The 15,959-nt window shown below is 44.4% G+C and overlaps 1 protein-coding gene across 1 annotated transcript in view; it reads left to right on the top strand.

Annotated features, from left to right (window-relative positions):
* The first annotated feature begins 467 nt into the window (after positions 1–467).
* Positions 468–15,959, top strand: part of LOC149438010 (asialoglycoprotein receptor 1-like) — a 47,742-nt gene continuing 32,250 nt past the window's right edge. Inside the window, exons 1-5 of the mRNA XM_089660351.1 lie at positions 468–559; positions 2,467–2,549; positions 4,516–4,548; positions 12,103–12,213; positions 15,692–15,733. Of these exons, the coding sequence (XP_089516477.1) occupies positions 2,516–2,549; positions 4,516–4,548; positions 12,103–12,213; positions 15,692–15,733 (220 nt within the window). The 5' untranslated portion in view covers positions 468–559; positions 2,467–2,515. The remainder of the gene's footprint in view (positions 560–2,466; positions 2,550–4,515; positions 4,549–12,102; positions 12,214–15,691; positions 15,734–15,959) is intronic.

Here is a 15,959-nt window from a genome sequence, read left to right as displayed (position 1 = left end):
ACTGACTGGCACTAGTGTTGAGCCCGGTACTGGTTCTGACTGGTGATCAGGGACTGGAACTGACTGGCACTAGTGTTGAGCCCGGTACTGGTTCTGACTGGTGATCAGGGACTGGAACTGACTGGCACTATTGTTGAATCCGGTACTGGTTCTGACTGGTGATCAGGGACTGGAACTGACTGGCACTAGTGTTGAGCCCGGTACTGGTTCTGACTGGTGATCAGGGACTGGAACTGACTGGCACTAGTGTTGAGCCCGGTACTGGTTCTGACTGGTAATCAGGGACTGGAACTGACTGGCACTAGTACTGAGCCCGGTACTGGCTCTGACTGGTGATCAGGGACTGGAACTGACTGGCACTAGTATTGAGCCCGGTACTGGTTCTGACTGGTGATCAGTACACTCTTTCTGGCTCATTGTATATATGTATGGTGATGACAAGGGGAGGAGATTCTGAGTCCAGGGCAGGACCTGCTGTGTGTCAGGGACTTATTACACAGACTGGCAGACTTGGGGTGATTGGATTGTCCCCCAGAACTCCGACTTGTGCATTCTGCAGGTGGGTGCGACTCGTAGACAGAACCCCATATACAGTATATATATATATCGCTGGTTACATGTTTCTGCTCTTTTGTGATCATTGTAGAGCTATTTGTAGCACAGGAGGGGGGGGATTACATTGTTATCAGTTCACATGTCCATAGACGCTGTCACTACATGGATCCAGTATGTCCGGGCAGAACCGTATGGAGGTCCAAATCTGGAAATGATCCATTGTGTTCCTGTGATGTATGGAGACATGGAATCGATATAATAGAAACGGTTTAGTTATTAGTAGACTGTACAGCCGGATACATTGTTATAGTTTCTTGTATGATACAATGTTACAGTTTATGGAGACATACATTATTACAGTTTATTGTGTGATACATTATTACAGTTTGTTGTGTGATACAATGTTACAGTTTATGGAGAGATACATTATTACAGTTTGTTGTGTGATACATTATTACAGTTTGTTGTGTGATACATTATTACAGTTTATTGTGTGATACATTATTACAGTTTGTTGTGCGATACAATGTTACAGTTTATGGAGAGATACATTATTACAGTTTGTTGTGTGATACAATGTTACAGTTTATGGAGAGATACATTATTACAGTTTGTTGTGTGATACATTATTACAGTTTGTTGTGTGATACATTATTACAGTTTGTTGTGTAATACATTATTACAGTTTGTTGTGTGATACAATGTTACAGTTTATGGAGAGATACATTATTACAGTTTGTTGTATGATACAATATTATAGTTTGATACATTATTACAGTTTGTTGTGTGATGCATTATTACAGTTTGTTGTATGATACATTATTACAGTTTGTTGTGTGATACATTATTACAGTTTGTTGTGTAATACATTATTACAGTTTGTTGTGTGATACAATGTTACAGTTTATGGAGAGATACATTATTACAGTTTGTTGTATGATACAATATTATAGTTTGATACATTATTACAGTTTGTTGTGTGATACATTATTACAGTTTGTTGTATGATACAATATTATAGTTTGATGCATTATTACAGTTTGTTGTGTGATACATTATTACAGTTTGTTGTATGATACAATATTATAGTTTGATACATTATTACAGTTTGTTGAGTGATACATTATTACAGTTTATTGTTTGGTACATTATTACAGTTTGTTGTGTGATACATTATTACAGTTTGTTGAGTGATACATTATTACAGTTTATTGTTTGGTACATTATTACAGTTTGTTGTATGATACATTATTACAGTTTGTTGAGTGATACATTATTACAGTTTGAGAGATACATTATTACAGTTTATTGTGTGATACATTATTACAGTTTGTTGTATGATACATTATTACAGTTTGTTGAGTGATACATTATTACAGTTTGAGAGATACATTATTACAGTTTATTGTTTGGTACATTATTACAGTTTGTTGAGTGATATAATTTTACAGTTTATTGTGTGATACATTATTACAGTTTGTTGTATGATGCATTATTACAGTTTATTGTGTGATACATTATTACAGTTTATTGTGTGATACATTATTACAGTTTGTTGTATGATACATTATTACAGTTTGTTGTATGATGCATTATTACAGTTTATTGTGTGATACATTATTACAGTTTGTTGTATGATACATTATTACAGTTTGTTGAGAGATACTCAGTTATTTCAGTTTATTATGATATATTATTGCTAAAAAATATACATAATATTTGGGGGTTATAAGTAATTTTCTAGCAAAAAATACTGATTTTTAAATGTAAAAAGTATCAGGAAAGGCGTGGTCTTCAAGTGGTTAATATTCATAGAAATGATGATGCAAAGAGTCTACGTTTGTAACTTTATGTACCTAGAAATATAACGTAGTGTCGGGTGAACTCACCTTTGTATGTTCCCGGTTGTAGAAGACGCGGATCACACAGCATTTGCAATTCCATTTGTACCCGGTGCGCGATGAGCAAAACAGAAGATCTGGAGATGGAGTCAGGTAATTCCGAGCTTTGATCCAATCATGAGGAATGTTGGTTTTGGATGGCTGGTATTGGCTAAGAAAAAAAGTCAAAGCCTGAAAAACGCTGTATGAAAATGCGCAAAAATCGTGCAACAAAATGCGCAAAAAATACTCAAGTTCTCTAAACTCACATATGAATGCAAGTATTACTGAAAACAGAACTTATTTATTGTTGCGGATGGAGTGGAGAGGGATCAGAACACCTTATTATTGTTCTCTGTGCCCCCGTTAGGAAGATTCACCCTCTATTACAGAGAGTGAAAAAAAAAATCCCAAACTCGGAGTGTCCACCAGAACAGGAATATAGAGAACATTTTCCAATGGGGACACCAGATTTAGTGACTATATATATACACCTTTATAAAACAAAAACTAAAATATTAATAATAATGTATTTATTATTGTTATTATTTTATTTATTTTGTGGTAGGATGTTTTATTATTATTATGTATGAATAATAATAATAATAATAATTATTATTATTATTTATTATTGTTAATAATAATAATAATAATTATAATAATAATTACTTTATTAAAATTAGGGATTATGAGGTTAGGGGTTGATTATTATTATTTATTTATTATTGCATATTATACATGTATTTATTCATTTATTATTATTGTTATTATTAAAACCCTAAATCTCTCCAATGGGACACTTAACATCCAAAATTAAAAAAAAGTTTTTCCCTTTATTTCTACTTTAAGTAGACAGAACACAACCAAGCAATAGGTCAAAAGTATTCCATTTTCAACCAATAAAAATTCATGTATTAATGACTACATTAGGGCGATGAGTTCCTATAATATCAGCACAGCTGTCTTAGAGGTTATAATTAGTATACAGTCAAAATTTGCTACAAAGAAAAAAGATCAGCAGCACTGAGATGCAAGAAATGTCCAGCCAGGGTTTAGATTTACTTAAAAAAAAAAAAAAATAAAATTTAAAGGCCAGTATTACTGAAAACAGAACTTATTTTTTGTTGCTGATGGAGTGGAGAGGGATCAGAACACCTTATTATTGTTCTCTGTGCCCCCGTTAGGAAGATTCACCCTCTATTTGTTACAGAGAGTGAAAAAAAAAATCCCAAACTCGAAGTGTCCACCAGAACAGGAATATAGAGAACATTTTCCAATGGGGACACCAGATTTAGTGACTATATATACACCTTTATAAAACAAAAACTAGAAATATTAATAATAATGTATTTATTATTGTTATTATTTTATTTATTTTGTAGTAGGATGTATTATTATTATTATTATGTATTAATAATAATAATAATAATAATAATAATAATTATTTATTATTGTTAATAATAATAATAATAATTACTTTATTAAAATGAGGGATTAGGAGGTTAGGGGTTGATTATTATTATTTATTTATTATTGCATATTATACATGTATTTATTCATTTATTATTATTGTTATTATTAAAACCCTAAATCTCTCCAATGGGACACTTAACAGGTGACATCCAAAATTAAAAAAAAGTTTTTCCCTTTATTTCTACTTTAAGTAAACAGAACACAACCAAGCAATAGGTCAAAAGTATTCCATTTTCAACCAATAAAAATGCATGTATTAATGACTACATTAGGGCGATGAGTTCCTATAATTATCAGCATAGGTGTCTTAGAGGTTATAATTAGTATACAGTCAAAATTTGTTACAAAGAATAAAGATCAGCAGCACTGAGATGCAAGAAATGTCCAGCCAGGGTTTAGATTTACTTTTAAAAAAATAATTATATTTAAAGGCCATTCCAAGCCAACTATTAAGATAGGATGTATGGTGCCAAGAGATATTGAGTGAAGGGCTCAGACTGGCACTCAGAGAGAACCATTATATCTGCGAAGCATTTTTTGAAAACCTTTTCTGAAAATTGAAATTTTTGGAAATCTGTATATTAAGGTTTCTTTTTTTTATCTTCAGCTGAAATGATGAAGAAGGAACCAAATGATGACGGTGAGTTTTCATATGATAAGCACCTTCTTCTGTCATTTTTACCCCGCAGCAGCCGCTCTCGGGTCCTCTGTTCCTAGTCCCAACAACTCTCTGGGCAGCACCACATTCTCCAACACACCACGGTGGAAGGGTGAACATTTATTGAAACAAAACACAATAATTCAACAACCAAGAGAATGGAAAATACCAATATATACTTCAATAAGTAAACAAAAACAGTTACAAAAATACTGTGCCAGGAAAGAACAAGGGAACCAATGACTTTACCCTTAATCCCCATACTAGGGGGGTCCTGACTAAGAAGTGATACCAAGAAAGGGGTCCGACTCTGGCAATTCCTTTTCCACAGGCCAGTGCATTGGAGCCCAAATCCAGCAAACCTGGGTGTAAATGCCTAAATGGTGTTCCAAGCAGGCAATGATACTACTTTAACCACTTCCAGTCCGGACACTTTCACCCCCTTCCAGTCCGGACACTTTCACCCCCTTCCAGTCCGGACACTTTCCCCCCTTCCAGTCCGGACACTTTCACCCCCTTCCAGTCCGGACAATTTCCCCCCCCCCTTCCAGTCCGGACACTTCCCCCCCCCTTCCAGTCCGGACACTTTCACCCCCTTCCAGTCTGGACACTTTCCCCCTCCTTCCAGTCCGGACACTTTCCCCCCCTTCCAGTCCGGACACTTTCCCCCCCTTCCAGTCCGGACACTTTCCCCCCCTTCAAGTCCGGACAATTTCCCCCCCCTTCCAGTCTGGACAGTTTCCCCCCCTTCCAGTCCGGACACTTTCCCCCCCTTCCAGTCTGGACACTTTCCCCCCCTTCCAGTCCGGACACTTTCCCCCCCTTCTAGTCCGGACACCTTCACCCCCTTCCAGTCCGGACACTTTCCCCCCCTTCCAGTCCGGACACTTTCCCCCCCTTCCAGTCCGGACAATTTCCCCCCCTTCCAGTCTGGACAGTTTCCCCCCCTTCCAGTCCAGACACTTTCCCCCCCTTCCAGTCTGGACACTTTCCCCCCCTTCCAGTCCGGACACTTTCCCCCCCTTCTAGTCCGGACACCTTCACCCCCTTCCAGTCCGGACACTTTCCCCCCCTTCCAGTCCGGACACTTTCCCCCCCTTCCAGTCCGGACATTTTCACCCCCCTTCCAGTCCGGACGCTTTCACCCCCTTCCAGTCCGGACACTTTCACCCCTTCCAGTCCGGACGCTTTCCCCCCCTTCCAGTCCAGACACTTTCCCCCCCTTCCAGTCCGGACACTTTCCCCCCTTCCAGTCCGGACACTTTCCTCCCTTCCAGTCTGGACACTCCCCCCCCTTCCAGTCCGGACACTTTCCCCCCCTTCCAGTCCGGACACTTTCCCCCCCTTCCTGTCCAGGCCAATTTTCAACTTTCAGCGCTATCACACTGTGAATGACAATTGCGCGGTCATGCAACACTGTACCCAGATGCATTTTTTTTAGACAGATAAAACTTTATTTTGGTGGTATTTATTCACCGCTGGGATTTTATTTTGTTTGCTATATAAATGAAAAAATCCCAAAATTTTGAAAAAAGTGTTTTTCTTATAAAATTTTGCAAATAAATAGTATTTCATCATATGTATTCAAAATGTATTCAGTTATCTTTTTAGTAAAAAAAAAATAACCCAAATTAGCTTATAAACAAAAATGATGATTTAAAAATTTTTTTTTTTACATTTTTATTTTTTTTATATTATTATTTATGTTTTTTTTTTTACATACTGTCACCCTAGCAGTACAGTGTCACCATGGTGACACTGAACTCCTTTGTGGGGGGTGATGAAGATTTTTTTTTTACACTGATTGGTTTTACACCCATAAAGGCTGTAAAAGCAATCATTTCTCCTTCTCTCTGGCTGCATTCTTGCAGCCATTGAGAAATACTGTGAGAGCTGGGATTGGTCACAGCTTGTCACACGGTACAAGGCAATTGTGAATAGCCCTGTACCATGTGATCTCTGTGATCATTCACAGATTTCACACGTAGTAAGCAATGATGTCACAAGTGACATCTTGCTTACTACTCTGCATGTGATCACTGATTGGCTAATCACTGATCACATGATCGGGACCTCACACAGAGGTCCTGTATGACGATCGGTGTTCCACTGTGTCCGGAGGACGCAGCGGGCACCAGATCGCGGTGCAGCATGCTCCCAGGGAGCGCACACAGCTTGATAATGCGGGTGCTGTTTATGAGCGGCAACCCGCCCCTGGAGTGCCACGGTCCTGCCGTTTATAAACGGCGGCTGGACAGGAGGTGGTTAAATAGTGTGCAGAGGATATGGCCAGCAGCCCCTCATCAACACATATGATGACTCGCCTCCTTCTGCTTTTTCTGGGGCTCAGAACAGAAGATTGCCCCACAAACAGGCGTCAACACCATGCTTGACAGTGACATTCCCACAGACATGCCTCAATACTGTGGCAAATCATCCAACAGGCAGCCCGCTGCACTGTGTGCTCCACAAGGTCCTCCAAATGACTGGCCTGAGGCCCAGGAGCTGTCTTTCTTTTTCCTTCTCTGAGGAGTCCTGGTATTGTTGAGACCTGTCGTTCCAGAGCCAATATGCAGCACAGGCTCAGTCTCCCCCCGGTGCAGCTTCCCCCAGAAGTCATAACTCCTCCCAGCAGGTTCCGTCCTTCTCAGGATGCACAGCTGTTCAGTTTCCTCTTCTCTGTGTTCCCAGGTGGTGGGCAGGGCTTCCTCAGGCTATATATACAGACCTACAGTAGCTGTAATGTCCTCTCTCTCTCTCTCTCTCTCTTCTCTCACACACAGCAAGTCTGTCTCTCTGATAGCTCAAGAGGGGGAGAGGAGATGTGCCGGTGGCAGCAGTAGTAGTAGCCTGGTCCATGCTGCCAACCAGAACAATGCTGTGGACCGAATAGGAGTATAAGATGAAGAGCTGGCAACTCACTCTCCCAATATCAGGAGAACAATTTGCCGGCCCTTCACCTTATACTCTTACACCATTTAAAGTGCCAGGAGAACACTGTGAGCTTCGGAGCATCATTGGGTCTACTTCTAGGGAAAATTAACCTAGGCGTACATTTTTGTCTGTGAATGCTATAGACCGGGCAGCAGAAGACAATACCATGGGCTACACACATACAGGTGAAACTCCAAAAATTAGAATCTGGTGCATTCATTCATTTATTTCAGAGCAGCAACTTAAAAGGTGACACTAATATATGAGACTCATTCCATGCAAAGCAAGATAGTTCAAGCCGTGATTTGTCATCATTGTGAGGATTATGGCTTACAGCTCATGAAAACCCCAAATCCACAATCTCAGAAAATGAAAATATTCCATGCAATCAATAAAACACGGATTGTACACAGAACAATATCCTCTGACAAGTAGAAGCTGCATATGTACTCAGTACTTGGTTTGGGCCCCTTTTGCAGCAATTACTGCCTCAATGCGGCGTGGCATGGAAGCTATCAGCCTGTGGCACTGCTGAGGTGTTATGGAAGACCAGGATGCTTCAATAGCGGCCTTCAGCTCTTCTGCATTGCTCGGTCTCATGTGTCTCATCTTTCTCTTGGCAATGCCCCATAGATTCTCTATGGGGTTCAGGTCAGGTGAGTTTGCTGGCCAATCAAGCACAGTAATCCCACGGTCATTGAACCGGGTTTTGGTGCTTTTGGCAGTGTGGGAGGTGCCAAGTCCTGCTGGAAAATGAAGTCAGCATCCCCATAAAGCTCGTCTGCGGAAGGAAGCATGAAGTGCTCCAAAATCTCCTGGTAGACGGCTGCGGTGACCCTGGACTTAATGAAGCACAGTGGGCCAACACCAGCAGATGACATGGCTCCCCAAATCAACACAGACTGTGGAAACTTCACACTGAACTTCATGCATCTTGCAGTGTGTGCCTCTCCATTCTTCCTCCATACTCGGGGTCCTTGGCCCTCTCCATTCTTCCTCCATACTCGGGGTCCTTGGGCCTCTCCATTCTTCCTCCAGACTCGGGGTCCTTGGGCCTCTCCATTCTTCCTCCATACTCGGGGTCCTTGGGCCTCTCCATTCTTCCTCCATACTCGGGGTCCTTGGTCCTCTCCATTCTTCCTCCATACTCGGGGTTCTTGGGCCTCTCCATTCTTCCTCCATACTCGGGGTCCTTGGTCCTCTCCATTCTTCCTCCATACTCGGGGTCAATGGGCCTCTCCATTCTTCCTCCATACTCGGGGTCCTTGGGCCTCTCCATTCTTCCTCCATACTCGGGGTCCTTGGGCCTCTCCATTCTTCCTCCATACTCGGGGTCCTTGGGCCTCTCCATTCTTCCTCCATACTCGGGGTCCTTGGTCCTCTCCATTCTTCCTCCATACTCGGGGTCCTTGGGCCTCTCCATTCTTCCTCCATACTCGGGGTTCTTGGGCCTCTCCATTCTTCCTCCATACTCGGGGTCCTTGGTCCTCTCCATTCTTCCTCCATACTCTGGGTCCTTGGGCCTCTCCATTCTTCCTCCATACTCGGTGTCCTGGGGCTTCTCCATTCTTTCTCCATACTCGGGGTCCTTGTGCCTCTCCATTCTTCCTCCATACTCGGGGTCATTGGGCCTCTCCATTCTTCCTCCATACTCGGGGTCCTTGGGCCTCTCCATTCTTCCTCTATACTCGGGGTCCTTGGGCCTCTCCATTCTTCCTCCATACTCGGGGTCCTTGGGCCTCTCCATTCTTCTTCCATACTCGGGGTCCTTGGGCCTCTCCATTGTTCCTCCATACTCGGGGTCCTTGGTCCTCTCCATTGTTCCTCCATACTCGGGGTCCTTGGGCCTCTCCATTCTTCCTCTATACTCCAGGTCCTTGGTTTCCAAAAGAGATGCAAAAGTTGCTCTCATCAGAAAAGAGGACTTTGGACCACTGAGCAACAGACCAGGTCTGTTTTTTTTAGCCCAGGTAAGACGCTTCTGACGTTGTTTGTTGTTCAGGAGCGGCTTGACAAGAGGAATACGACATTTGAATCCCATGTCCAGGATCCATCTGTGTGTGGTGGCTCTTGATGCACTGACTCCAGCCTCAGTCCACTCCTTCTGAAAGTCCCCAACACTTTTGAATGGTCTTTTCCTGACAATCCTCTCCAGGCTGCGGTCATCTCTGCTGCTTGTGCACCTTTTTCTTCCACACTTTTCCCTTCCACATAACTTTCTATTAATGTGCTTTGATACAGCACTTTGGGAACATCCAACTTCTTCTGCAATTCCCTTTTGAGGCTTTCCCTCCTTATGGAGGGTGTCAGTGATGGTGTCAGGTCAGCAGTCTTTCCCATGATTGTGATTCCTACTGAACCAGACTGAGAGGCCATTTAAAGGCTCAGGAACCCTTTGCAGGTGTTATGGCTGAATGAGCTGATTAGAGTGGGACACTTTGAGCCGAGATTATTCCACCTTTTCACAATATTCTCATTTTCTGAGATTGTGGATTTGGGGTTTTCATGAGCTGTAAGCCATAATCATCACAATGATGACAAATCACGGCTTGAACTATCTTGCTTTGCATGTAATGAGTCTCATATATTAGTTTCAGCTTTTAAGTTGCTGCACTGAAATAAATCAACTTTTGCACCATATACAAATTTTTCGAGTTTCACCTGTATATTACTGTATACTGATTAGCCACCTAATATTGAGTATTTCCCAGCTTGGTGCCCACTGCGCATGTGCAAGTAGCGCTGCACTTCATGAATGGTCCTGTAGTCTTCTGAGACCTGTCACATGTCCAAAAAGACTACAAGGAGGGAGGACACCTTCCGCTTCTGATCACCTAGGTGATCGGACTGGAAGTGGGAGTGGGTACCTGTCAAATTCGGGTACCCACTCCACCCCGCCCCCCAAAGGTGCCAATCCTTAATGGGGAGTGGGGGAGAAGTCCTTAAAACAGAACTTCCCCTTTTGGTGGAGCTCCGCTTTAAGTAGAGTATTATTCTGATAAGAGGGGTGCTCAGTGGGGTTCACAGAAGGGTTTCAAAGAAGGGCGTACAGAGGAGTGTACAGAGGGGTGTACAGAGGAGTGTACAGAGGGGTGTACAGAGGAGTGTACAGAGGAGTGCACAGAGGGGTTCACAGAATGGAGTACAGAGGGATGTACAGAATGGTGCAAAGAGGAGTGTACAGAGGGGTGTACAGAGGAGTGTACAGAGGGGTGCACAGAGGGGTGTACAAAGGGGTGTAGAGGGGTGTACAGAGGGGTGCACAGAGGGGTGTACAAAGGGGTGTAGAGGGGTGTACAGAGGGGTGCTCAGAGGGGTTCACAGAATGGAGTACAGAGTGGTGCAAAGAGGAGTGTACAGAGGGGTGCACGAAGGGAATGCACAGAGGGGTGTACAAAGGGGTGTAGAGAGGGGTGCACAGAGGGATGCCCCATGAGGTGTAGAGAGGGGTGCACAGAATGGAGTACAGAGGGGTGTACAGACCGGTGCAAAGAGGAGTGTACAGAGGAGTGTACAGAGGGGTGTACAGAGGGGTGCACAGAGGGGTGCACAAAGGAGTGTAGAGGGGTGTACAGAGGGGTGCTCAGAGGGGTTCACAGAATGGAGTACAGAGGGGTGTACAGAGTGGTGCAAAGAGGAGTGTATAGAGGAGTGTACAGAGAGGTGTACAGAGGGGTGCATGAAGGGGATGCACAGAGGGGTGTACAAAGGTGTACAGAGGGGTGCACAGAGGGATGCCCAGTGAGGTGTAGAGAAGGGTGCACAGAATGGGGTACAGAGGGGTGCCCAGTGGGGTATAGAGAGGGGTGCACAGAATGGAGTACAAAGGGGTGTACAGAGTGATGCAAAGAGGAGTGTACAGAGGGGTGTAGAGAGGGGTGCTCAGAGGAGTGTACAGAGGAGTGTACAGAGGGGTGTAGAGAGGGGTGCTCAGAGGAGTGTACAGAGGAGTGTACAGAGGAGTGTACAGAGGGGTGTACAGAATGGAGTACAGAGTGATGCAAAGAGGAGTGTACAGAGGAGTGTACAGAGGGGTGCTGAGAATGGAGTACAGAGGGGTGCTCAGAGGAGTGTACAGAGGGGTTCACAGAATGGAGTACAGAGTGATGCAAAGAGGAGTGTACAGAGGGGTGTACAGAGGGGTGCTCAGAATGGAGTACAAAGGGGTGTACAGAGGGGTGCACAGAATGGAGTACAGAGTGGTGTACAGAGTGGTGTACAGAGGGGTGTACAGGGTGGTGCAAAGAGGAATGTACAGAGGGGTGTACAGAGGGGTGTACAGAGGGGTGTACAGGGTGGTGCAAAGAGGAATGTACAGAGGGGTGTACAGAGGGGTGCACAGAATGGGGTACAGAGTGATGCAAAGAGGAGTGTACAGAGGGGTGCTCAGAGGGGTTCACAGAATGGAGTACAGAGGGGTGTACAGCAGATCTCACATCACAGCCATTCAGTAGTGGTGGTGGAGCTCTATCTGGGCACTGATTCATAGATCTTCCATGGTTCCCCCACACGTCTTCATGTATCTCATTGCCATGTTGGTTTATCACATCTGCTGAAATATTCTGTTTTATCTATAACCCCTTCTGTCTATAACTATTCCAGGGACTGCGGCCCCCAGGAACACACAATATTGGGTGGTCCTCATCCTTGTGATTATTGTCATGTTCATGTTCCTTATTTTGGTCTTCTTCACAGTCCTCCAGTTTATTCATTGTGAGTATCATTATCACAGCTTTCAGCTTTTTTTTTCAGTCTGGTGGGAGGGGGGTGGCAGGGGGCTGTTCATATCCTCCTTTAAATATTCCAGCACCCCGCCTCAGTAATCCTCTCAAGAGCCTTCAGTCCTGATGTAAGCAATGGGTTGGCCCTTGGGAGGCGTTATCAAAATACCTAAATGGGTGGGTCAGTCTGCATGAGTGGGTGTTCCTAGACGGGTTATATTTGCATGCAGACTGCCCCAGGTAATGCCCATGTGTGAGTAGGGATGGGCCAAATGTACCTGGGTTCGGGGTGAAGCGGGTTCAGAGAACTGAAGTTCGGGTGCTAAATCTGAACCCCGTAGAATGGCCAATTTTATCAATGCATAAAGTGAATTATTAAAATTACAAAATGAATTTAAATAACATTCCTGGGGGTGCCCAGACCCTGCCTGTGAGGTGGCTCATCTGTACAATGTATACAGCCTATGACAGCAACACCGACATTTACAAAGAAGGTTTCTCCTTATCTATCCAACACAACAAACACTTTACTCCTGCGCTAGAAAGGACTCAGTAGACCCAATAGGAATGTTCTGGAATTTTCTGGAATATGCACTGCTTGCTGCCCTCAACAGACCGGGGTGGTCCGAATACACTTGATACAAATGGAGAAACAGAAAAAAGGGTGCACCGACCTAGTGCATTATCGTTTAAAATAATTTATTAAAGAAACAAAAAAAGGTATCATACTCACAATGGACATAATAACACAGGCATGTCAAACTGAACAAGATGTATGATCCAAACAACATCTGAGTCCATATGATGGAACCCTGGATGACCAACTGGCTAATGAGTTTCGAGGACACAACCTCTTCCTCAGAGCCAAAAAATGTTAGCCAGTTGGTCATCCAGGGTTCCATCATATGGACTCAGATGTTGTTTGGATCATACACCTTGTTCAGTTTGACATGCCTGTGTTATTATGTCCATTGTGAGTATGATACCTTTTTTTGTTTCTTTAATAAATTATTTTAAACGATAATGCACTAGGTCGGTGCGCCCTTTTTCTGTTTCTCCATTTGTTCCCCTTATCTATACCAGACCTTTACCCTAGGTGGGGGTGATCTGGCCTGGAAGTCAAGGAAAACCCCACAAAAAAAGTCAAAATCAAAAAGTTTGTCTGTTATCCCCACCAAGCTCTATACCAGATCCTTCAAATCTGGTATGGGTTTTAAGGGGTAAGCCCAGTCAAAAAAAGAACAAAAAAGCGAGGGAGTTCCACCAAGATCCATAATAGACTCTTATCTGAGTATGCAGCCTGGATAGCCAGGAAAGATAGAAGGCAGGTGTGCCTCCCTTTCCTGAATCATACCAGGCCACATGCCCTCAACATGGGGGGTACCCATTGCCTCCAGCAAAGCACCTTGTCCCCATGTTAATTGAGGACCAGGAACTCCTCAGGAGGGGACTTATCATAATCTGAAAGCCCTTGTAACAATCAAAAGACCCCTAGATATGGCCCTCCCAGTTGAATGGGTAAGAGGTAATACTACAAACAATGTCCACTGCCCCAGTCCATAACTGGCCTTCAGAGCAAGGAGCACATGGAAGGGCAACGCATGTCCAACAACAAAAAAGAAAAATTCCAAGCTCTAACTTGCCATCCAACCTGCAAACAAACCAAATTGCCCTGTCTATCAGTATGTAATAAAAACGGGTTTAATTAGCACACATTTGCAAATACGTGTGTAAGCTACAGAGGCACCCCGATGTTCTGTAGTTCCTAACTCTCCAATTTTAAGAACCCCCATAGTAGAGGCACATGTATTTTATGGATAGACCAAGGGCAGATGGACCTGAGGGAGCCCACCCCTCCTTAAAGGTACAGGAGCGCACTGGGCACCCAGCATGGTTAACCCAGAAAATGGGCTTTTTTAACTTGACAGATTTGGCTCCCATTCATTTTGTTGGGGTTCCAGTCCATCATCCAAACTCCTTTGCCGTTCACCCCCTTCTTGAATCAAATCCATGGCATTTCGGACGATCACAAATTGTCACCCAATCTAGCAGAGACTGGACTCCAACTCAGGGGCGGACTGACAACTCATGAGGCCCCCGGGCAATAGGGGATCATGGGGCCCCTGTGTCCTTGCCCAAACTCAAAAAAGCCTATGAAAAAGGTACCAGGGGCATCTCATGGGGCCCCTTACTGACCCTGGGCCCTCGGGCAGTGCCCGAGTTTCCAAATGGTCAGTCCGCCCCTGTTCCCACTTTCAATGGGACAAGTGGATGTCATAGCCTGGGGACATGGCCTTCCCAGTTGGGAGGTCCCACTTGCAATGGGACAAGTGAGTGGCACAGACTGGGGACATGCTCTGATCAGTTGGGGGGTCCCACTTGCAATGGGACAAGTAGGTGTCACAGTCTGGGGACATGGTCTGCTCCGTTGGGGGGTTCCACTTGCAATTGGACAAGTGGGTGTCACAGCCTGGGGACGTGGTCTGCTCAGTTGGGAGTCCCACTTGCAAATGGACAAGTGCGTGTCACAGCCTGGGGATGTGGTCTGCTCAGTTGGGGGTCCCACTTGCAATTGGACAAGTGGGTGTCACAGCCTGGTGACGCGGTTTACTCAGTTGAGTTCCCACTTGCAATGGGACAAGCGATTGTCACAGCCTGGGGACATGGTCTGCTGAGTTGCGGGTCCCACTTGCAATAGAACAAGTGGATGGCCCAATCTGAGGACATGGTCTGCTTAGTTGGGGGGTTCCACTTGCAAAAAAGCCTATGAAAAAGGTACTAGGGGTATCTCATGGGGCCCCCTACTGACCCCGGGCCCTTGGGCAGTGCCCGAGTTTCACAATGGAGTTTCCCTGCTCCAACTCCATGGCACCAACCATCACATGTCTGTTTATTATTATTATTATACAGGATTTATAGCGCCAACAGTTTCCGCAGCGCTTTACAATATATGGGAGACAATACAATTACAATACTTTCAGTACAGAAGGAATAGGAGGGCCCGGCTCGTGGAGCTTACAATCTAAAGGAAGGGGGAGGTGATACAAAAGGTGATAGCTGCGGGGGATGATCTGGTGGAGGTGATTCAAGTACAGTTCTCAGGTGGAGGTGGGGTAGGCTTCCCTGAAGAAGTGAGTTTTCAAAGATCGCCTAAAGGCAGACAGGGTGGGGGCTGTGGTAGGGAGTTCCAGAGGATGGGAGAGGCTCTGGAGAAGTCCTGGAGGCGATCTTGGGAGGAGGTGATGAGGGAGCTAGAGAGGAGGATATCATGGGCGGAGCGGAGCGGGCGATTTGGGCGGTATCTGTGGATGAGGTTGGTGATGTAGCCGGGGCAGTGTTGTGGATGGCAGCTACTAGACTGCAGATATGTACAACTCTGTATATTTAGGCTTTCTATATACATATACTATGGAATATATACAGTGCTGGAGGATAATCTCTGATATGATGTGTTTTTGTTTCCTCCTCAGATGATAATCTCAAGGAGGAGCAGGCATTGCTGATGAATGACGGTAGGAAGAGAACCCGTTATCCATCCTCTTCTACAAATGACGTCTCACTGTATGAAGTCATGAAGATCTTTTAGGAAATACATTTGGCTGTAACAATTTGTGGTTTGAAATGGCAGCCATGATTAAAGTCCTTGGGGAGGCTAAACACAGCAAACAGTCCGATGGCACTGACAATATTGAAATTTCAGCTTCTAAATGAAATGTGCCCAAAAACAAATACTTTAAA

Source organism: Staurois parvus, unplaced genomic scaffold (genome assembly GCF_062004578.1).
Source record: "Staurois parvus isolate SC_StPar_1 unplaced genomic scaffold, SC_StPar_1.0 ptg001227l, whole genome shotgun sequence".
Lineage (NCBI taxonomy): Eukaryota > Metazoa > Chordata > Amphibia > Anura > Ranidae > Staurois > Staurois parvus.
This window is presented reverse-complemented; position numbering and strand designations above follow the sequence as displayed.